We start from the raw sequence: 25572 nt of genomic DNA on the forward strand, positions 1-25572 counted from the left end.
CAGGGACAAGGGGAGAAAAGATTTGCAGCGTAGGCAAAATAAAGCATCTTCCTCTGACAGGGCTGGAGCTTTAGCAAACCTCTAATCCTATTTTGACACATAATGCTATATTGTTTTCCTTTAAACAAGTGCAAGGCCTTCTATTCTCCTAAAAAGCCACTAGTAGCATGGACACTTTGTTTCCCTGAATTCATCAACCAACAATTAGTTACACAAATAAAGTTCCCAAATGTACCACAATAAATGTCAAAGAGATTCAGACACTCCAGCCATCTCTGGTTGTTGAGTACTGACACTAAAGGGACTGTTTGGCCTCAGTGGGGCTTTACAGCTCTATATAATGGCACTGGACTCGACAAGTACACCAAGTGATATACTGGAAGTTGTTTTATAATGTGTCCAGACTAGACATGGAGTAAAAACACTGTGCACACACCATGCAGCGTGTAGAACTGTGTATTTTAACACTGAGTTATTGATTTCTGTCAGCTAGCTCGAACTGAGTTAAAACTTTAAGACGGTTAAAAAAAAAAAAAATAAATAAATTGTTTCAATGCAGAGCTATCAAACAAAGAACAGTCTAACAAATCTGCTGAAATTCATTTGACATTTACAACAAACCAGGTTAATAAGCTAAATCATGTGTGGGTGGGCATTTAAAACATATAAGCAATATATAGGTTTTAACAGAACAGTGGAGGATATAAACTATGGAAAAACATTTTAAGTCCCATTCTGAAAATCATGGGACTGATTGTGCAATAGGAATGGGTGTGGTCAGTGTTTATGTGTGTGTGTGCTTCTAACATTTCCTTATGTTTCTAACTTTCCATTGCAGTTTCTTTTGCTGATACTTTATTTATTGTATTCAGTATTTTTATATACCTTTAGTGTACCTCTGCAGTTACCCCACCAATTCTGTTGTGCAATCGTGTGATATCATGTGTACAGTGACAATGATGGCTTTTCTATTCTATTCTATTCTATTCTATTCTATTCTATTCTATTCTATTTATTCTATTCCATTCCATTCCACTGGATTAAATATAGAAGCTAATGGATAATGTAAAATTGTTTTGAAGAATCTAAAATCTAAAATACATCAAACTTTGTTTACACTTTTGACTCACTCTATATTCATTTACACTCAGTACAGTTACATGCACACTAATTATTCAAAATATAACAGACACAACATAGCAATTCTATCTGAGTTTTCCAAACTAGGCCACTTTCTCAATGGAGTGCTTTCTGATGAACAAAATGTGGGATAGGTTGATGTTGTCCAGATTTTAAGAGCATATTTTGTGTATAATGCATCCAGAATATTGATTATAACTGGACTTTTTACTGCCATTTCTGGCACACAGTCTCCTCTTCATGTCTGATACAAAAAACCAACTACATAACAGATACAGATGCAAGACCAACTCAGGCTATAGCCCACATTTCTGGTCAAAAAGAAAATCACATCTACTTTTAAATATTATAAAAGACATTGATATCAACAGGTTTTCTATACTTGTAAATGTCACATTCATCTTTAAACACATAGTTGGTTTAATACAAGTCTGTCAACAGTGGAAAACTTTGAGAAAATCCTATTTTGTCACAAAAAAGCAAAACACACAATTCTTTGGACATGCACTGCTGTAAGTGCAAATATCATTTTCACTATCAACATAAAACAGCTTGGCAGTAAAATTGTCTTTTTTGGAGTAAGAGTAAAGACCGGAATAATGCTGTACATGTATACGTGGACATTATTTATGTATTTTCATTTAAATACAACAAACTTGTACTGGGCCATGAAATCTGGGAGCTGAGGAGTCCTTGTAACCTTCCCCAGTGTCAGAAAACTAATAAAAAGGCAGCAAAACTAATATTGTGTTTTTGTGTGCCCTTCTGTTGTGCTGTCAGCCAGGTGGAGTCTGGGGCTGGGAGTAATGGTGCTGACCAGCTCCCACACTGCTTAACGCTCAGCTTACTACTGGTTTATGTGCGTCTAATGTCCAATTATTTCATTGTGTAGTTTATTTTGTTTTTGTTTGGGGTAAATACACACTAAATCCAGTGCACACACAAACAAACGTGGCTTATACAAGACTTTAAACAAAAAGTGTCACCAATAGACCATGTCTAAGCTCTCATGACCCTAATGACCCCTCACTCTTAGGAACAGCTAATGGGAGGTGAAACTGGAAGTGTGTAGTTATATATAGAACCCTACAAAAATGAAAAGAACATAGCTTTATGGGATTTACATTGTTTTTTTTCCAATTGTAACAAACATCTGTGTGCTTTATACAATTTAAAGACTCTTTGTATTACATTGTTCAGATTCTTCAAGTACAAATAAAGTGGCAACATCTGTATTTCCTGTTATACATCACAATAGATACCAATATAAATAACAGTTTCAGCTTACTTTCAACTGGAGACTGAACATTTCTGGGCCCAACATTATTTCAGCTTCTAAAAGGCCTCATCATCTGGTATTTGTAGGAAGCGTAGATGTTACATCTGCTGAAAATACTGTATGAGATTTGCAGCTGTTGTAAAGCAGAAATAGTCGTAATTATCTATTCATTAAATTAAACACAAGTACCTTAGTAAGAATACCCTAGTGTGTATTGATGTATGTTACACAAAGGCAGGGGGATACTTAAGACAAGGCAGCAGGAGAGAAAACCGAAGCCAAAGAGTAAACTATCTATCCTGCAGAAATAGCCTGTGATGTTTCACACTGCCAGATAACAAGCTGCTGTTGTATAAGGTCCAGGGCAGAAGATGGAGGGGGGAGGGAGGGGAGGGGGAGGGGGGACTAAGAGGAGGTCTGAGTACTCTCCTCTCCCTCTCTCCTTTAAAGGTAACTGTTCATGGTGGGAACATCCAAGTCTTCCTGTAAACTGTCCACAGCTATTAAATCAAGAACCAAATGGCGCTGATCAGCCCTTGCATCATCGTCCACTGATGGATCAGAGAGAGAGAGAGAGAGAGAGAGAGAGAAAGAGAGAGAGAGAGAGAGAAAGAGAGAGAGAGAGAGAGATGAGGCTGACATCAGCTTTAAAATAAGGAGGGGGGGAGTTGGAGTGAGAACAGGGGTGATGTCTAGTATGGAGCTGGGCATTCGAGACAGATTACTGAAAATTTCTGTGGTCAGCGATAGTGAGTAAATCCAGCAGCGCACTTTATAGAGATATCTGTTTGTTGAGGCTGACTGTCTTGGCCATGAGCAAACTTCTTTTTCCAGGAAGCGGGGGGGGGGGGGGACGACGAGACACATTTGAAACTGTGTTCTGCCTGCATACAACACCTCCCTCAAGTCATAAAAACACAGCTTCACAGCCAGGGCTTTAGCAATGTTAACAACAAAAAAAGACTTACACACACGCCCGTACTGTACGTGCACGCCAACACACACTCGTGGCCATGCACAGGTGTGGTGGAAGCACTAGAGGCAAGAAGGTCTGTGCTAAAGTGAGATAAACCTGCAGCCAGCATGTGGTAAGTGGGCCGACTGATGTGGTGTTGACCACACAGCACAAACAGACAGACTGAAGGGCAAAAGTGACAGGAAGATCCCCAAAACCTTTGTTCCAATAAAAATAATTTTAGCTCTTTTCTTTTTTTTCTTTCAATCAGACTTCCCACAGCCATTAATTGGCACCCTCTTCTTTCCACCCTGCTTCCACATGTGGATATATTTGTCTGCCTGTGCATCGTTCTCAGGTTTCCAGTAATCAAGTGAAGCAACAGCAAGACAAGAGGGAGTGGAGGCGGGGGCAGACAGATATTCAGAGTGCAGAGATGTAAAGTGCCAGGCTGAACCGAAGGCTTCAGGAGCAGTCATGTGCACCAGGATAAATTATTCATGCTGATTAGACTCTTCATACTGAAATGAATTTGAGAGAGAGTTCAACGTATGTTGCACAGCATCGCCATTTAGCAGGCTTGCTAAATTGAAGCCAGAGAAATTGCCTTGACGCTTATGAGGGATTTTTTTTAAGTTTGTAAGTGAGTATTGAAGCATGAATATGTCAGTTATAGCAGGAACAGGACATGTGTGTCCACCTGGTGTCTAAATATGGACAGACGTTACAGGTTGGCAGAAGCCAGAAGATTAACTCACCATGTTTTTAATCACAATCTTACACAATTTCACTGTCGATCTTTCAATTTTTGAAATGCACTGCACAGTACAGACTAAAAACAGCCAGTGGATTTCTGCATTATTAACATAAATTTAAAAAAAAGAAACAGTAGAAGATAAAATGTTACAATAATCATCACTGTTCACCCTCTGCCAGTGTGATGTGGTGTATTTACCAGCAGAGACCCTGAATTCTATTAGTATATTTTATCTTTCTTGTGTTTTGCCATGTTCAGGGTCTTCTTTCTTTGAATACTAATTTTGTACTTTAGCCATAACAGCATCACACATCATACAGGCAAAATGAAATAAAAGTGAAAACTCCAGTTTTACCATTCCCCTTTTTGTAGTCTTCTGACTGACAGCAGTTCTGTCTGAGAGACAGACCTTCCATAGGGGTGAGTATACGTATTTTTAGCTTATAACTGCTGTGGCAAAAACAGGAAATACTTTTTTTTATTATTATTATTATTTTATGCCATTTTTCTTCTCATGCTGCTTGTTCTCCACTTCTACTGGTCGCTTGGCCATCACTGTCACTGCAGTTTTCAGTGAGTGAAGAGAAGGGGCTACATTTCAACACTTTTTTCAACAGATACAGGCCAAATCTCACATAATTTTGCCTTAAAAGGTAGCACAGTATATCTACTACAGATCATAGTGTCAGTATTAAAATAATGATTCATAACTAGGATTAACCATAAGGTGTTGTTACCAGCTGTGATTAAAAATGTTTTCCTGAAATAACAAAAATTCAGAAAATCTTTAAAGTCATTCAACAATAAAATCCAACCACACAATTTACACTAAATCAGACATTTTACTTCTTGTCTTCTGTTGAAACTTGTTGGGTGGGGAATAACAGAAATGGAAAAAAAATATAAAAAACTGAAGTGACATATTGCATATTTACAGTCCACCTGTAAAAATGCTGTCGATGGACAGCCACCTCTTTTGGTCAGACTTTGGTAACTTCTCAAATGCATAACACCAAGACAGCTGTTTTGGTCTCCATCCACTAAACTGAAGTTAGCTGCTATTCAGGCTGCATTACTCATGTGTACGTCATATTGCAGAAAAAACGATATGCGGAATGTCTTGTACAGCTTTACTGAATGGCTGACATAGTACCAAGCAACATTAAATACTCTGATTATAATTAATTATAAGAAATAGGAGTAGAAGAACTTAAAATGATGAGATTCACTGAAATAAGAGTTTGTGGATATCTAATAGACTGATCACAGTAGAACACCATTAGACTCCAGACCAAATACTTTGACTTTCAGTAGTTACTTTAGCTGAACTAAGATGAACTTTAATGATTGTAACTCTTTATAATTCTATAATTTATAATTAGACCTGACCTGAATCTGTAAATATGCACTCATTTCCTCATCAGTCTGCTCTACTTCTCTAACCTGCTGCTGATTTTCAAACAAAATAATTTTCTAATGGTGACATTTTCATGGGATTAATAGACTGGAATTTATTTCATAATTTGATATATCCACTTGTTTTACTGTTTACACCTGCTGACAACCTGACTGTTAGTCTACATGCCAACAAAGCCAGGATTATTTTACTAGTTAACACTAACTTACATGATTAACTAACACCAATTAACAGCATTTTTCACTGTGGAAAATCTTTTGATGTTAGCTGGCAGTTTTATCAGTTACTTATTAGTTATCAGTTACTCATGTTCTAAGTGATAAAAATACTCCATATACATTGACTCAAAATCACCTCTGATCACTAGAAAGATACTTCTTGAAGGTAAAGCCTCTGTACTTTTACATAATTTGACTCATACAACAGTGATTTGTCCTCGCGAGGTTGCCATAACAAACTGTAAAAGATGGCTGAAAGAGATAAATGCTTCTACGCATGTGCAACTCATATCGTCTGGAGACTCAAATCGTCACTTGACATGGTCTCTGCATTATCCATCCTAGCATTAGCATAGCATATTAGGAACAGTGAGCTTCCATTGAAGGCGTTCAGGGGCCAACTCCACATCTTCTGGACTACTAGGGCTACACGATATTGGAAAAAACTGACATTGCAATTTTTTTAACCCTGCGATATATACTGCAATATGAAAAAATACTCAGGAGGATATAATAGCTGTGTGGTGCCAACATGAATGGTCAAACTAATTAGTTGTGTTTCCTCTCGTTGTGGCAATAGGTGCAAGGCACTATCGACACATAACATATGTTTCAATATCATCCTTGTAGCCGAAATAATTCCAGACAACTGATGTTGCTTTTTGCACCACGTCTTCATTTACGGTAATTTTCTCTTGTTCGTTGCTCATTTTTCAATATCGTTACCAGTGACTCACTCCAAACTGATTAAGAACAACTGTGACTGGTGGATCGCTGCATGCAGCAAAGGGATGTAACGATATTAAAAAATTTCATATCACGGTTATTGTGACCAAAATTATCACGATTATCATTATTATCATGGTATTGTTGAAATGTGCTCAAAATGTTGAAAAAATACTTATACACACACTGAAATAATTTAAACAAGTTGTATTTGAAAAAAAAAAAAAAATAATAATAATAATAGGCAAAATGTATTTTCTGTTGGCAGAAACATTCAAATACTAACATGTAAACATGAAACATACAAATGTGCATTAAACATGGCACCTTACGGTCATTGTTTGACCATTTTCCACATCAAGTTTGAGTTGAAAGTGCGTTAATCAAACACGGTTATCATGATAATTCGAATTTAAACGGTAATACTAACCGTCAGGAATTTAACCGCGGTTTATCATTATACCAGTAATCGTTGCATCCCTAGTGCAGTGTGTGTCAGGTACCCTTGAAATTAGATGAGAAAATGCTGAGTTCATTTGCCTCCTACATTGCAGGACCTGCGATGTGACTATTGCGCACACATACATCGCAATATCAATGCTCAAACGATATATTGTGCAGCTCTAAGGACTACCTAGGTCAAGGACACTGACAGGAGAATTAGCCTATGTATTTGATGGTGTGAGAAAACAGAGGACCTGGATGAAACCCACACAATATGGAGAAAACAGGCAAACTCAACACAGAAAGGCTCCAATCCAAACCCTGAACCCACTAGCTGTGAGGCGTAAGTGCTAACCATCAAGCCACAGTGCCGCCCAAACAGTAGCTATTGTGATTTCAGTTCTAAAAGTATGTAAAGAGCTTTTATAGACTTCGCAATCAGAAAGATAGGACGATACAAAGGAGTTCAAATACTAGAAGGGACGATTCTGTACACACAAAATATTATTTCCACATTTATTTACTGTCTGGATGCAAAGCTATGTCCTTGCCAAGAAAACATAATGATTTCTGCCTGATAAATGATCAAATCACTGTAATGGCAGTATGTCAGAGTAGGCGTACTGCTCATGTGTGCCTATTAAGATTGTTCTGAACAAGCCCGAGGATATAGAAACAATGCCAGTGTCCATCGCCACCTCACATACTGTAACACATCGCACACAGCAGCACACAGGATAATGAGGAGGATAAAAACTATAATCGGCATCTGTTCAGTGCGTTCACATTTAAATTTACCAGTTCTCGTCCTTGTTCTCTATCATTTCATCCATCTTAAGTAGTTTGACTCTAAATATACACACAAAACCGCCTGAACATCCATCTCAATTGTCAAGCCATTCTTCATCCTTTCTCTCTCTAAAAATCCTCCTCTTCCTCTCTGAAGACGCCCACTCTTCTTGTCTATCTGTGCTCCACACTCTCCCGTTCTAACTTCCACCTCCTCCAATATATCACTCACTCTCTATCTTCTTTTGTTTCCCCAGGGGAGGAATATCATCTTGACCAAACCTGGGCTGAATATATTAGAATGCGCACCAGTTAAAAGGTTTACAATTCTTACTCAGAAACAGTGTGTACAAACTAAAACACTCATATATATTGTACACCTCTATGATTCTGATGATGACCAGTTCAATTTGTATTTAATTATACTTTCGCTGCCCTGTTGTGGCCTTTTTCTCTCATACACACACACATATGCAGTTTGTTAGAAAAAATAAAATCTTAACTCAGAGGAAGTGAACACACCACATTATAGTGAACTGACTTTGTTGACTCATTTCATGTAAAACAAAGTCAAAAATAATTTGCACACACTTTACATTTTTTTTGTGGGAGAATAAACTGCGCATGAAGAGGAAGGGGGCGCAGAGGGAGGCAATCTTGTTACCAGCCGGCATAGCCCTGGGAAGATTTCTATCAGACACACGTATAGAGAAAGGCATCCATTTAGAAAATGGCTTTTCTAGGCATGCTGGGCCATTTAGCACACCCTGTGACGACTCCTGTTTGGGGCCATGATAAATGTTCTTTCACACCCATTCTGCGCACACAGTCAGGCCAATGTACACACATGCACACCCAACCATATGGACACCCCACACACGACATCACTGGGATGGATGGAATATTTTGAGTGAGACTGGCTTCATTGGTTTTGGCTACACAGAAAACATCAGCTTATAGTGTAAATCAGTTTAAATCCACAGAACCTTGAACCCACTGAGCACTTAACATCATATCAACATCAGAGTCTGTAAGTGAATAAACGCTGAAATGCTGAAATTGCTGAAATTCACAGTCATGCAGCAACTACAACACTGCAACATTAAGCAACATACTACAACTCTGAATATATCAAACTGAAAGTTTCCGAACTCACTGATAAGTTAATCAACGAAAAATCAGCCAGAAACTTGTTTTGATAATGATCTACTGTTTTGCATATCAAACATTTTCAGTGTCAACTTGAGTTTGTATCTTTGTCACAGGTACTAGTGACATTACCTGTGAGTTCAGACTATTAAACTTTTAACTTTCTCAACCAAAATGGGCATTAATTTTTCTCCAGAACTTTAAGGACTAAGCAATGCTTTAATTAATCCAGAAAAAAACACTGAAAAATCATATAACCATTGGGTGATTCCCTAACACAAACAAAATTATAAGAAAAAAAGTATTTTAAAAAAGTGAAATTCAATGATTTTGTTAAATGCTCACATGATTCTTTAAGCCTTTGGCTAATTCAAAAATACATTATATTGCCAAGTTTTTATTCTTTCAGCTTGTGCCACTGAGAAATCCATCTGAAATGTGAATACAAACCAAAACTTGCACAAGCTGTGATGAGACAAATATTTCGATATGCAGAAGCAAACATTGATAGTGTTTACAGTGATGAGTTGTAAAATCAGCATATGTTTATCTTGCTGTCTGAGTGTCTGCCTGATATCTAATAGTCATTAACCTTTACACCGGCGCGATTCTTGTCAATTCACTTCCTCCTCCTTGGGATCCATCAGAGTCACCACCATACTCACAGCCATTACACTAACCACTGTTACTGTGAGCATTAAAGCTGCCACAGGCACCTTACCGACTGGATGAATCACAGTCACCCATACAGCAATAATGAAGCATTTATCTCGGGGTGCATTACAAACCCTGGAAGCACGGTGAACATGCGCACACGGCAGAAATATGATGAAACGTGTCAATCACACCCTTCTCAACCATCTGCTCTACCACGAGACAGACACGACTTACTCAGCCTCACACAGGAAAGCAAACACTGTATTATGTATGATGTGTCCATGTTAACAAGTCACTTCTACATTAAGTTATGGACACTCAAATGTTTTAAAACAAGAGGTAAATTCTGCCAAATTGTTAAAATCATTTCATGTATTAACAGCTGAACTTGATTTTTACCATCGTGGTTTATATGAAATTGAACAATGCAATGTCAGTCCAACAGAATCAGATCAGGAGTGGAGTTTGATTTAGGATAAAAAAGAAAACTAAATCTTTTTTCTTATCATTTATCCCAAGAATAAATCCACATAATACAAGGACTTTGCAAATGTTTTACTTCTTTGTATTCATGTGCTCCAGTGCATCAGCATGCTTTGCTTGTCTTGTATAACCTCACCAGTAAAATCATGCTGATTAATAATGCAGGAAAATGTGGCGTGTCATGTAAGAGCATGACGTCAACTTACCGATCTCATTTGCTGAGTTCCTGTGACGTGCTGCAGAACCTTCTCCAGCTCCTTCTCGATACGCCCAGCCCAGTGAATCATTCTGAAAAACAAAATAAAACATTTTTAATCTGCTTCACTGGACTCCATCACATAAGCACTCACTTCTCTATCTTTGCATGTAAGGGATGGCGTGTGAGTGTTGTTAGAGTGAGGTCCTCCCCATCTTTTGTGTATCTCTCTTTATGTTGGCCAACAGCCACACTCTCCCTCTTTATGGCTGCCTATCTCTACAGATCCTTCTCCTATCTCGTCTAATGTCTGTGTTAGTCATCAGCACCTTCTTCCCACATCACATCTAGCATACAGTATATCTGGTCAGCCCTGGCAGGACTGGGAACGAACGTGCCCGCCTTGGCTCGGCTGGGATCAGCGGCTCTGCAATAAAACTGCTCAGGTCTGACAGAAGTGCACCCTAAGCAGGAGCTGATCTCTGTTAGACGGAGCCAAGTTTGGAATTAAGAGATCAAACGGCTGGAGCTCATCACTGTATATCTCCCAGCAAGCAACAAATGACTTAATGGATCAAGATTTTCACTAAATCATTTTAAAGCAGCGGCAGGACTCAACAAGCCAACCTGGATATGTGTAAAAGTACCGAAAGGCACTGACAACGAGTAATTCTGACCGGGGAAAAAAAAAAAAAAAAACATTATGAAAGTTGATCTTTCAGCAATCAGATGAATAAATTCTGTGTTTGTAAGCCACTAACTGACTTTGTGCCAACCTTTTCCATTCAGCTGCCTGCAGATAGCTAATCACTAGCATCAACAGAACAACACAACAGAGTCGTTTGTCTTTTAATATGATGACAGAGACAAATGTCATCTTTAAATGTCAGATTTGCTCAGAAGACAACAGGAAAGACAGATTTATTAAACTGTACAAATCTGCCAGGAAGTGACAGCGTTCACCATAATCACTGAGCTGGAGCAGGCTTCACGAGGAGAGCAACGGCAGAGCAAACATGCCATGTGTGCCCTGACTCTACCTATAGGGATGAGATTAAGAGAAAGTAAGAGGGCCTCCAAAAAGGAGAGGCCGCTGACTATGAAAAGGTCACCCCGATATGAAATGAAAACAAGTTTACAGTGAGAGCAGAACACAGTGATACTAACAGTGAGGGACAATACCTCTGTCCCCGAGCCAGGCGACTTCTTATGCAACTTCATTAGTATACAGTCTACACACACTCACACACACACTGACGTATATATATATATACACACACACAGGTTTGACCAAATTAAATGCACGAATGTCAGTAGCAGAAAAATATTCATCCCTTTTTCTCCCATGTTTGAATTTATGAACCGATTTCATTATATTTAGTATATTTGTTCTGATGAAACACACTTAAATATGGGGACTGACTCGCAACAGAGACAACCATACATAAGACAAATGACTTTACAACCCAACAGACCACAAGATGCCACTGACATTTTCAATTCACAATGCATTTTTTGTAAAATGCTGCAAAACAGTCTTAGTCATCTGATATGATTCACAATGGACTAATTGTAAGTCAAGTGAAAAATATTTCCCAGACTATTCTCCATTAAAAAAAAGCAGATAGATGCTTGTCTGATTAAATGATGCACTTCATCTGTAAATCCTGATGTTCCGTGCATGCTTTGAGAACTTCCTGTGTTGTAAAAGGAGTGACTGTTCCTAAAAAGACAGAGAACTTGTCATCCTTTTCCACATGAAAGTCAGATGAGGTTCTTTGTAGTCTGAAGCTGTATTAAAACCTCAACATTCTGTAATTTAATGTATTTTTTGTGAATTGTGATTTAGGTCAGTCAAATATTGTGGAAAAGCTGCAGAAAATATGATGAAATGAGTTTGGATGGGCGACCTGTGTGTCAGCCACACACAGTCATCACATTTACTCTGCTGCAATGAATCCTGTCGTCCCAAGTGTAAAGTTAAAATATCTTAGAGGCTAAAAGGTAGACTATTTTCATATGTGTGGGAAAAAAATTTGGAGGAAATTATTCTGAGTTTATGGACTGAGGTAAGAGATGATATTTTACCTTCCTGGCGAAGATTGCACATCTATCCAGTTAGATTCTAGTTATTTGACCAAGTTTGCTCCACATACTTTTTCATTAAATTTCTATATTACAGAAGAGTAAAGCAATATCAAATCATCCCTATTCAATCTCCTTTTACCGCAGCCCATAAACATTATCATAAACATAAAACTGTAATACACTAACTACATAAAAAATAACAAGGCAGCTGGGTCGCACAGTGCACAAAACGTACATTTTCTTGGTGACGCTGTAAATAAGACCTAAAGGACATGCTGCTCTTTCATATGGACACATTTCCCCAGTGATGTAGTTAGTCACCTCCAACTCACATAAGCTCTAACCTGTGTATGTCAGGCCTATACACCCGATGGACCACTACAGCAGCTCCCCATACACTTCAATTAGGGAACTGTCACAATCTGGTAAGTAGCATAGCAAAAAGAGTGACACGAAAAAACAGAAAACATGACAGAAAAATAATAATGCTGTTGTATTATAGCGGCTTTAAACTGCATTCTCTTCATTCACTTACTAGCGGCTCAGAAGAAAAATGGTATTCTCATTATTACGTAAGTTTAACTATAGTAATTTTTTTTTTAATGCAATTTCAGATTTATACATCAGAGAATAAGTAATATAGATATTAACTACTGATGTTTAAATGATCTAAATTTCTATTGAAATTAGTAAATATACAGTAACTATTTCATTTATTCATGCAGAAAATGTAATTTACATATAAAAATAAACCTCTGCTGTTTGTTAATCTCTAATAATAAAATCAATGGTGCAGATGACTTTAGTTTTAAGTCAATCATCATAAATATTTAGGCTTTTCCTCTGAAAGTCACCTTGACCACAAAGAAATACAAAGCCCTAAAGATTTCAGATCCATCACATGGATGAATCACAGAGGAATCTTTTTAATCCTTTTCAATTCAGTCACCCCACTGTGTAATTATCACCGGATCGTGTTCACAGTGATGATCATCCAAGGAAAAAAAAAAAAAAAAAAAAAAAACTGGGCGACGTTTGAGAAGACACTTCACAGACTCCAATGAGGAACTGTTGCACTGTGGCTTCACCGGGTTAAATACTGGACAGTCAAAATGTGAGATAATAGTTTTAAACGACCCCAAAGTTCGTTCTGAAATTAATCCATGGCAAACTCCTCTGAATCTGTACTGCACAGATTAACCATTAATCGCTGTAAATGAACACAGAAGGCCAATTATGCTTGAGCCTGCCTCTGTGTGCAGCTTAATTCAAGGTGAAACTATTAATAATTCTGCAAAATATGTGTGCTTTAGATGAAAATATTATCCAACAGCAGCTGCGCCGAGAAAAACTCCACAGTAGTTGGATTTTTCTTGATCTAAACGCAAGTGGATGCTCAGTTCCTCCAGCGCCTGTAGTTATTTGGATAAGACACGAGAAACAATATTTTATATATATAGAAAAATGATCTGATCACTTCTAATAAAAACAGAAATGCGTCTGAGAGCAGCCGAACAGACTCAGGGAAAGTTGTTTGTGGAGTTTGGAAACATGACACCTGAAAATTTCAACAACTGACGCTTCTGTATATTGTGCGTAAATTGCGCTGTTTTCATTCCTGTTATTAAAAAAAAAACACCAGTTTATGCTGCTGTGGGGAATGACACTATTATTTTCACGTTGCGTGTGCAGAATCCAGAACAAGACTTTTTAACCTAGCCTCGTTCAGTCTATCCATCATACCTAAATGGGATGTTCTCTCTGGTGCAGAGGCAGCAAAACAGCACACTCAATGTTATTACTTAATAATATTATTACGCGTTCTCCTGACGAATGAGCTTTTTTGTGGCTCTGGTTAGTCACCAGTCGCACCTGTGCAGACTCTCTATTTACTGTTCTGTGTTGATGTGACAAATTGAATCCGGCTTTGGGTATTAAAATGCCACTACCCACAATAACAACAACAATACACAGCGATTCCTAACGCAGCCTCAGAGATGGAAACTGCGTCTGCTTCAGCATCAGGACAGCGGCTCTGAGGTACGCACACGGCCAGGCTCGGCCAGGCTCGGCTCGGCTCGGCTCGTCGGGGCCACCTGTCCTAGTTCTGCGCTCCGCACCCTGGTTTGTCCCCCAAAAAACCGTGGAGGGTACTTACGTGTAGTGCTGGGGGAAGAGGTGGGTCCCGGCTGTCGGCGTGGAGACGTATAAGATAAGTACAGTTTGGATTGTGAAGAGGCAGAAAATACCGTACGACTGCACGCAGATCGCCATTTTCCATTAAATATTCAAGAAACTGGGATAAACAAGAGGAGGACCGGAAGGACAGTCTCTCGCAGCTGAGCTAAGAATAACCGAGCTCCAGAGAAAGTGTGTGGTGGGAGGTAATGGTTGGCGGAGGCTTGTGGACACTTCAGCCAGGCAGTGAAATCTCAATCAGGGACGCACAGAGGACTGGCAGCTGAAGACACCACAGATGAGGATCAGGAAGATGCTCCGCCACTGCCTCTGCTGCTGCTGCTGTTGCTGATGATGAGGATGTGCCTGGATGCCTATTTGCGCACTCGCTGTCCTCCTTCCCTCTCCGCCGCCGCGCACATTTGCTCCTTTCCTCTCCCACTCTTTCCAATGTAACAACCATATACAGTAAAGCTCACCGTGGAGAAGGAGGTCATCCCATCACAGCTTTCAAAATAAAACCTACTCTTGTTTAAGGTGAAGAGGGCACAATTGTTAGTAACGCTTTTCCACATCTCTACACAAATTCAGCCACGGTTGCAACATGAGAATAATAATAAAACCAGGAGTTTACCCACATGACGCGTAATGTTGCGCGCAACTCATTAAGTGCCTGCGGCAAATGATCTAACAGATTTTTTTACATTTTACATAGAAACTCTTATTTTGAAGACCTCATAGCTCCACTTCCTGTATTTTCTCTGTTGCTTCGTGGCCGTGGACGCAGCTGTGGGTACCAGGGGTCCTTCCTCCATTCAAACAGCTTACTCCTGTGCGACAGACGGGGGCGCGCATCAGGCCACCTCCTCTCACTCCCTCTGACCACTGTCCATGAACTCAGTCCTCCCCCAAACTCAGCATTACGAGCAAGAAATCTAGTTTTTATTTTTGCTAATTAGATTCATGACTCTAGAGGGGTCCATTGTATTAAGAAGTGTAAACATGGAGAAACCACCTTGGGGATGATCTCTGGAAAAGTAAACTCATTTGTGAGCTTTTAGTTCATCAGTTATTCATATGTTCATCACATAATGATGATGATTTACATGTACAATCATTTCTATTCAGTTATTTTCTAGGTTCCTGCCCAATCTACATTTGAGGAAGCTTTTGGAGAATTTGGGATGTATGTTCTGATCAGAGGCGATTTCTCACAGACTGCAAGGGAAGCTCGGCTTCCCCTAAAATTACGAAAATTAAATGGTTAAATATGTACGGTTGTGTTGACATTTCATTGACTACAAATGTGTTAGAACACGTTCATCTCACAGATGATTTCGTTCAGAATCAGCTTTATCACAAATCAACGAACTCGATGTTGTTCACTTCTCATACATTCCCGTTGCGCTGTTTTCTCATACGATCTATGGTCAGTGTATTTGCCCGTAGACACTCAGCGTCCATGCACTTCAATGGGACTGAGTGGAACAGTTTTTTTCATTGCCTCCAATCTGGACGGTATTTGGATAAATGCCACAATGCTGTCCCGCCCCATGACGCTCAGCGTCTCTGGGGGTGAATGGAGCTGTGGGCGGAGCTCAGCCGGGCTGGACGCCAGAATCCCACGTGCTGATTGGAGGATCAGTCGAAAGACTGAATCCTGTTTGATTGACAGCTATTTTGAGATCTCCTCCTTCACTTGACAGAGTTCAGTTTAATACCGTTGCGCATTCTGCTGTGAAATCGAGAGAGAAACCACTACGAAATTACTTGTTCATTTCTTGCACTGTAAATAAAACACACTCATTGTACTTCCTTGTTTCAATTTAACATAATTTCAACGTTTTCTTGTTTAGTTGGTACGATAAGGTCACTGACCATTTTCTTAGAAAGGAACAGAGGGCCGAATTTATGTTTAAATAACTTGACTTTTTTTTTATGTAAGCCGACAATGAGCTTCCCCTCTCTGAAAGACGAGCAGCCGCCACTGGTTCTGATATAGGTGTGTGAGAAATTTTACACAGGTTTACTGAGTTTATGCCCCAGAGTTTCAGATAGCATGTTATAGAAGAGGTATCTGGTGGTTCGCAATTATCAGAATGTTGCAAAAAAGTGCTTCTTCTGTTATGTATAAAGGGACGGAGGTGACATCTGAGGTCCATTACTTCTCAAAATGCTTTACAATATATTTAATGAACAACCTGTGAGTATTTTGTGTGTTTCACAACACTAAAAAAAAAAAAAATTCCCATGTTCAGTCTGTGTAATCCTTGAATTTTGCTGTGAAAAATAATGTCTACTCAGAGTTTCGAGGCTGTGTTTTCAGACTTGTGTAGAATTCAAGTGTCTCTATCTTTTCCAAGTGTGATGTGGAAACCTACACAGAGACTAAAAATGGACAGGAAATGTCTAGTACTCAGCAGATATTTGTATATTTAAAAATCACAGTTCTTTTCAATGGGGCTGGAGGAGAAAATGTTAACTTTTTAAACAGGTCAGTTCAATTGTTGGTGGAGAAAACTGTCCTATACGGATGTCTGTGTAGGTTCTCATTTGCCCAGGTCATCATTCTTCATGGTTGGTCTTCTCAGTTCAACTGGACTGGTTTAGCTTTTTCTGAAAACGTTTCGTCAGTCAACCAAGAGACTTCTTCAGTTCTTCAACAACTGAAGAAATCTCTTGGAGTTGAACAGAGAAGAACTACCAAGAAATATCATAAACAGAATTTGTTTTAGTTGTTTTTACAGTAGTGACTTAGGTGATATGAGGGTTTTCCACAACTTTCTATAAACTACATTTGTCCAACTGACTAAAACACAAGACCCTGAGGATAAACATAGAAACAAATCAATGAAAGGAAAATAACCTGCTGAAGGTTTTCATGTCGTCATTAACTGCTTTTTAGAGCCACCCAAAAATGTTTGAAAAGCAACCTTATTATAGGACAGGGCATGCTTCTTTGTTTCACATATCAGTGTTAATAAGCTATATTTCAGAGGAGCAAGTTTCACCCTGGATGTAAGTCAGACAGTGTCATATTAATGGTAAACAAGGAGAAGAGATGCACTGAAACCTCAGAGTAAATCAAATTCAGCATGACGTTGCCCCCTGGAGAAGTGAATATCTCACTCTATCAGCATGTGTTTGTTGGTATGTGCATATAAGTGTGCACCTGTATCTGTCTTTTTACCTTTTTATGCACTGCTGTTTATTCTCTGTTCATCCTATTTCCACTGGAAGGCATGGTGGGTAGGTGTGACACATTCACACCTAAACAAAGCACATTGTTAGGAGCATCCATGAAATAAAGAACACATATATTGCTTTATAAATAATGTACCCCAGGTGTTTGTCTGCCTTCAGACACTACAGGCTCCGGTACAGTCAGTACAGTCGGTACAGTCGTCAGAAAACACCAAAGAGGTGCTAAAGGCTACAGGTTTTTTCAAGTTGTCTCCCAGTCAAAGGGGACACTCGGTCCCCTTGGCTGCTCCTCGGTGAGCCTTACATCTCTCAGCTCATTTGCTGGGCACGCAGAGACAGCTGGTCTTGTGGCTGTGTTGTCCTTGGCTCAGTCAGTCAGCAGGGGATATGCAGGTGCTCTGCTACAGAAAGCTACACAGCACTCTGCAGGGTTGCTGCACAGCATTTCTGTCTCCTCACTGACAGGGAAGACAGGGCTGTTTTGGTAGAAAGGACACACTGCAGGGCACAGACCTCAGCAGGAGAGGAAAAACCACCTGATGATGGGGATGAGGAGCTATGGGAGCAGTTTGCAGCTTAGGTACATAGACGTCATGCATCATTCAGTCAGGACAAATATCTGGTCTTGTTCTTTAGGAAATGGAAAAAAAACAGTGTTTTCCCCTGAGCTACTAATTTTTGAGACATATTGAACAAGCGACTCCCCCTCTTCCTCCTCTAAACAAATCTGTGGCAGAGAAGCAGGAGACAGTCGTGTTTTGATTTATTATTATTCCCAATGCGGAGAAAAATAACCTTAATTGATGGCTACTCTCACACATTAATTTACTGTACCATACTTCCCATCATGACATTAATGATAACAACAAACAGATACCGGTAGAGTGATGTTGGTTGGCTGACTCACACTGAACATTTCTGCTGACTCACAGCCACCCCTTGTTTTCTCCTTCCATTCATACATACTTTTAGCTAAACTTATCTCAATTTACCTGGCTCATGGGGCTTAGAGAGAGAAAAATGAATGCAAATTTAATTTTGTGTTAATGCCAAACTGTGTATTTTTCTCTAAGTGAGGAAGTAGCTCAGAGTTTAGGGGATTTGTATCTGTGCAAACAAAACAGTAGGGGGTTGATGTCTCACTGGACAGATGAGATGCCGAAATATCAGGGACCATGGAGGAGATTTGCAACCAATCTAAACATCATTTGTGTCATATTTGACTTCATCCCAGCATCTCCTTCTATGTGATTTCATTTTCCTGTGCATGTTACTGACTGTGGGTGAAAAAGTAGCAGATAAAAGCGATGATTGCCACCCTGGGGCCTTGGATCTCATTGAACACGCTGTGATGCTTATAGAGAATCCACTCTTTATTAGAGCAGATCAATGAGGCCAGCTAAGGGATCTGCTCAGTGAAAACACACAGATCAATGACCTCAAGCTCTGCTGATCCTCCAATCAGTTACAAAGACAGACAAGAGGCGGGGCTATACCGCTCACGATTCTGCTCATTGGTTCTGCAGTTTCTCATGAAGAGATTGCCCTGCCAATCTGTTATTGATCCAAAGGGAAGAACGGAGGAAGACAGGCCTGGCTGTTCTGTATCGGCCTCCAGCTCTTTGTGGGGACTGCTCCCCCAGACAGAGGCCAAGCGGGTTGGAGGAGAATTAATCACTCCTTGTTTCTCCTGTCTCCAGGCCTCGGGGAAGTCACCAGTAAAGGTGCACCCCACACATCCAGACACACACATACGCTCTGGTCGCTTATCTTCCTCTTCTTCCACCTTATCCATCTTTCTCTCCCTCCCCAACCTCCTCCTCCACCTCCTCTGTCTCCTTCTGTGGCCTGTGTGCTGATGTTCTGCTGTGCTGGACAGAAAAGTGAGGATTCACACTCTGTAAAACCCAGTCTAGTCAGCATGCTGAATGCTAAGATTTGATATTTCTGATTAGAGAAGGACTGTGTGACGCATTCACCACAGATGATAGAGTCAGTTGCCCTTGAGAAAACAGAGTCCTGATGCTCTAAAAAAACTTCAGCGATCCTCTCAAAGAAAGAAACAGGAGCATGATATACTGTCACTCATAACCACACACATTCTCTACAGGGATATTTTTCTTAACCTCAGCAGAGAAGATGCTTAGTGTCCCCTTGTTTTCTACAGTGACATACAGCAGAGATCAGCACTGTGATTCCAGCTATCAAGGTTATCTTCCCTCAGAGTCCTTTTCAGAGCGTTTCCCTCCTCACCTCACTACTTATCATCCTATTTAGGTTCATCCACTCAGTAGAACAAAAAGGTCCTCACTATTTATCTACATATTTGTATACCCCCCACCCCCACCCCTTTATTTGCTTTCCTCTGTACTAACATGACCTCAATGCTTTGCCAATATCAACACGAAACAACCAAACAAAAGCGCTCTCAATACACCCTTTACTGTAAAATACAAACATGCCCACTGATGCTGGGCCGCAAGGCACTCTGGGACTTTCATGCTCAAATGTCAGAGCGTTTCATCTTGATGTTGATGACTCACTACCCTCGCTCTTAGTCTGCATGAAAGAAGAACAGCACCAATTAACAACACAACCTCCTCACGTACAGCAGCAGGAAAACAATGGCTGTATCCCGTGTTTCAACAGGGCGCGCAGACGGGCCTGTTAGGTTAACGTAGCTTAATATATGGGAGAAATTTATACACTTAAGTCTACATTTTATCAGCTTCAGAGAGCCCTACACCCCCTCACCCACCCACATAGACAAGTGCCTGTATGTGAAAACAGAACAGGGCTCCACACTCATTGACATGCTCTACTAGAGGCCTAATGGCCCCTGGGTAATGGCCTCTTTGGTCTTCAGGAAATCCTCCCTCATGCATACATCAAAGCTGGGATTGAGAAGGATAGATAGAGAGTGGAAAATAGAGGGGAGGAAAGAGACATCAGAGCCACACAGGGAGAAGCAAAAGAAGAAGTTACAGGCTGAGGGAAGCACTTATAGGAGTCCATTTTTGTTGAGGATTTTCATGGCAAGGTCAAACATATTTAGGCCTAGGATTTGCAGCAGCATGATGCTCCAATTACCCTGCATGCATGCTATCTTAAAATGAGGTGTCTGACTTCACTAGTGCTGAGTCAAATGTGCTGGTGGCCTGGTCAGATTTGTTATCTTGTGAAATTACTGTGACTTTTACTGAACCAAACCAGATTTTTACCCATTTTGAAACATTTTTGTACAATATTGTACAATTCCTGACTTTCGGAAAAAGTTATGATGCTTTTTTTTCTTGTACATTTCATCAAATGTCAAAGTGTTAAAATGCTCATCATGATCTCACTGATCTGAATGTAACATAATTCCATTTTTGTCTATTGTCAAACAGCGATACTCCTAATGAACGTTGCTATGATCGATAATTGTTGTGTAAGAACAATATGTAGGATTTTCTGTTTTTGAGTGTTAAGTGATACTGTCCAATGCGCTTGCTTCTGAGATTGAGGATATATGTGTGAGTAAAACAGTTAATTTGCTGGAAAGCACTTTTGTACAGAACTAGTGCTGATCATTTCTAAATATTCATTTTCCTAACATGCAACACGTTATTCTTTTTGTTTTTTTTCATAAGCAGAGCAGAGGGAATTACTTCACAAATGTATGAGTCAATTATCAAAAAATGCAGTCACGAGTTGCTTTTTCATTATATAGCATTGGTTTCACATATTTAATATGTCACATTCAGATGAGTGAAACCGTAAAGTGTGTAATTTAGCTATCTAGAAATTATTTATTTGTGGCAGTTTTGAGTCATGAATTAAAAATCATGAATCAGTGTTTATGGTGAAGGGTATCACACAATATGTATGTCTGTATTTTCAATGATTTTGACTTAATGTTCACAAGCACCTAAATTAAAGCATGATTATCTACATGTTAAATAAACCTGCAAGTGAAAAATTACATATAACAAACAATTACATACTTTCTGTCTAACAAAACAGACAGATCTGCATAGTCCAATAAAAATGTAAACGGAACAAAAAGAACAGGTTGACCATGTTTGAAAATACATGGGTGCACAATATATCAACATGCAATTGAAAAACTATGTAAAAATGGATTGTGAAACACAACAGCAAACCCTATTGGTATCAAGAGTATTGTCTCATCCTGTATGTCATTTAAAAACACTTCAACATTCCTTAAAAAGTTGACATTTTTCACTTCCTGTGACTTAAAACTAGATGCACATCTCTGCCCCTCTGTTGTCTCTTTTCCCCTCATACTCCATCTCTCTTATTCTATTTCCTTGTTTCTGGTTTTCTCTCCTTGCTGACGCAGACTTTCCCAGAGCCAGCTGTTGTAACACACAGACCTGTAGCCCGACATCTCAACACCCCCGCTTCTGCTCACTGCCTGCGAGCCATCTGCTTAGTCCGCACATTGCAGATCTGTCAATCCCATCTAATTATAATTCATACAAAAGTATTCATTATGACTCTGACTGTTTGCAAAAGTTTTGCCTTGCTCCATATGGCACGCACATGGGATATCTATCTATCTATCTATCTATCTATCTATCTATCTATCTATCTATCTATCTATCTATCTATCTATCTATCTATCTATCTATCTATCTATCTATCTATCTATCTATCTATCCATCCATCCATCCATCCATCCATCCATCCATCCATCCATCTATCCATCCTGCTGCTGTGAGTAAATGCATCTCAGCTCTGCTTGTCCATATTCAGAGAAAGGTGTGACCTCTACATGTCCTACACTATGCAGCGAAGCATGTAATTTCTGCCCCTTGCCATGATTTTCATCTCATTTCCCCGTTCCAGGCTCGGTATTTGTTTCACCTTCAAGCAAAACTCAGGAAGCATCTTTGCGAGCGCTTATGTAGAAATCATATCATTTCAAAAGTGAAATGAAGTGATCTGAAATGGACTGAATTTGGATGAAAAAGAAGTGGAAGCTACCCCAAACTGTTTCACAGCCTAACATCAAATTGGCCTCTCATACATTTACAGTGAGTGAAGTGCAAGGTGCTGCCATACAGAATACAGTCCAATAGCGTCAGTGTTAAAGACGCAAAATTAACAGGCCTGTGGCGCCTTTCCAGGCTTGATAAAGCAAGTGGGTGGTCCTGTCTGAGCGTGGTCTAGTCCCCGTCTCTTGTCAGTGTGGAGTGAGAAGTGCAAAGTCGCTTGCCCGCCCTGCCGTCACATTAAAGAGCATCTCAATTGGCATTAAAACTGGCGATAAGAGCTTAATGAAGGAATTAATAGATAAGGCACATTCTGGAGCATATTCTCCACAGTCACACTCTGACAGACGCATAAACACACAGCTGTAGTCAAAGTGGCAGATTTTACAACCGCAGTCAGAATGAGGATTCGTGGGGCTATAGGTGGCCTGAAGCAGCAGCAGGAATAAGACTGAAAGCCTCTAATAGTTTATATGTCCCTGCTTTGACAATAACTACTCAGGCTGTATAGGTGGAGCTGTACATGTGAATGGGAAGGAGCTGATGGGCAGACATCAATCTGAGGTGGTGTTTTACTGCTAAAGTGGTTCATTTTTATATGAAGGGCGTGAAGTATGCCTTCATATCTTGTTGTTTGGTTAAAGCTTGATCTTCTCCGTCAGTGCTTTTAGTTTGCTTGTTGACATGTTTTTCATGCTGATCGATTACACACACGTCAGTCTAGCAAAGTCTTTTGACAACTGGTGATTTAGAAGAGCTTCAAAACATTTAACTACTCTGACAAATTTGCATTCTAACCTATTTTAACCCATATTTTTTAGCTATTTAACAGAAGCTATTCAGTACTACAGTTTTGTAGCTAATACTGTTAGCTAACAGTAGACACACTGAGCAGACCCAGGTACCGTAGCTAACCCACTGAGGTGACAGTTTTCTGGTCTGCTAAACTATTTAACCCTCGATGGTACGCATTATGATACCAGTGAGAGAAAAAAATGTTTGGAGTGCTTTTATCTCTCAAAATAGACTAAATAAACATGATCTGAAGAAATTTTATTTTTTATTTTTGTAAGTTTTGGGGGTTCATCACCTGTGGGCAACATTGTACCATAATGATCCATAAGTGAAAAAGATCAGTTTTTGTTTCCAATTTGAACATTGTTTGTACAATGATCATAACCATTTGAAAAACAAGAGACAAGTGTCAAATTCCAGAGTTTGATCATCACTGCTTCATTTCAGTGCATGTTTTCTGTCAGTCCCCTGTGTCTTTCCTGACGTGTTGCCATCATTTGTGGTGATGCTGCTCAATCGCTGTTGCCTAAAGGCAACATGTGCAGTTCTCTATGATGGTACGCTGTTGCCTCAGGGCAACAAGTTTCCACTATTTAATTAGCAAATAAATTGCATGAAACTATCAAAACATAAAGTTTACTCACCTATTAGTGTGAAGATATTTTTTCCAGGCGGAAAACGGCCAGGAAAAACATTTTGAAAGTCTTTTTTGTAGCAAGATAGCAGAACCGTTTCCTTAGAAAAATCATGCCAAAAAGGGTTTCAACATGGCTTCCTGGAGGTCATGTGACTAATTAAATCATTTTTATTGGTTCCTTATGGTTTTACCTCTTTTTTTTTTAAGTATTGCATCATTTAAAGGGATGCATTGTGGAAACGTGACAAGCCAAAAATGGGTTTGTTGCCTGAGGACAACATGGCACCATAGGAGGTTAAGTCAAGATGGGTGTTTATTTTCAGTTATTTTATGACTCCAGGCACAGTTTTTTACAATAAACAATTGGCTGATACCATGTCAAAATGAAAACAAAAGATAAAGGCTATTTTTTTCAAGTGCTACCTTTCTGATTTAGCTGTTTGCTCACAAGAGGTAATGCTAATTTGTACGTCGACACATCGTTCCAGTTAGCCCGGCAAATATGTTAACCTGTAAATGCAGAAATCATAAGGGTGTAATTAATATAATTCAGCAAGGCTACATTCCATTTGGGTGTTTTGGTTCATGCATATTTCAGTTTTTCTCCATCGGTTTGGCACATTTCTTGAAGGAAAAATTACTGTCTCAAAATAACATGGACAAACCTCCAAACCATTTGGCAATTGTTCTCAACAGAATGGAATTTCTCATTCATTTCATCAAATTGCAAATGTCTTAGTATATGTCTCAATGTCTCAGTTCATCTTTGCAAATGATTAAATACAGTTAGCCTACATTTAGCACAATTCCCAAGTGAATAGTTCTTATTGATCTAAACTGATTGTTCATTCTCAGTTGTTGAGGACAGCAACCAATGAAGAAATGTTAGTTGTGAAAGCTTTATATACAGCACTGTAGGCTACATATTATTTTCCTTGTTTTTTGCTTATATTGCAGTATATTATGCTGTATACGTTTTCTTTTCACTCTGATGTATGTAAGTTACTTTATGTGTGTGTGTGTGTGTGTGTGAACTGAAATGGTTAGTCTCCTTGGTAGTATGGGTGCAATGTGTGATGGTAAACCTAAACCTGTCTTACCATAAAATTTTATTTTATTTTATTTTATTTTATTTTATTTTATTTTATTTTTCAGTTTTATACACAATTGTATTCTGTTAGCATGACAAAAGAAACTGGTACAATAACCATTGTCAATGAAGGACTGGGCTAAGACTGAGAGGTGGACATGAGGGATGTGTCAATCAGTGCTCCTCTGCCATAGTGACAAAACATCTTAACATTTGGACTTGCAGTGCTTACACCATGCTAAAGGGATGGTGCATTTTGGGGGGCACTGACTATTTATATGAAAAAGGAATTCGTTTTGGCACACAAGTGAACTGTTTTGGGAGAGATATGAGCTTTTTGCAGGTCCCGTTATGTTGTACTGAACTGTCC

The 25572-nt window shown here is 39.4% G+C and overlaps 1 protein-coding gene across 3 annotated transcripts in view; it reads right to left on the reverse strand.

Moving 5' to 3' along the window:
* The window catches only part of cacna2d2a (calcium channel, voltage-dependent, alpha 2/delta subunit 2a), a 187078-nt gene extending 172160 nt beyond the window's left edge, over positions 1-14918 (reverse strand). For 2 of the 3 annotated variants that reach the window (XM_030133839.1, XM_030133837.1), the window contains exons 1-2: positions 14457-14918; positions 10221-10302 (exon numbers count right to left, since the gene is read on the reverse strand). In XM_030133839.1, coding sequence (XP_029989699.1) covers positions 10221-10302; positions 14457-14572 — 198 coding nt within the window. In that variant the 5' untranslated portion in view covers positions 14573-14918. The remainder of the gene's footprint in view (positions 1-10220; positions 10303-14456) is intronic. The other variant, XM_030133838.1, reaches the window with a different exon arrangement.
* Between the last annotated feature and the right edge of the window lie 10654 nt (positions 14919-25572).

The sequence above is a fragment of the Sphaeramia orbicularis genome, chromosome 5, assembly GCF_902148855.1.
Source record: "Sphaeramia orbicularis chromosome 5, fSphaOr1.1, whole genome shotgun sequence".
NCBI lineage: Eukaryota > Metazoa > Chordata > Actinopteri > Kurtiformes > Apogonidae > Sphaeramia > Sphaeramia orbicularis.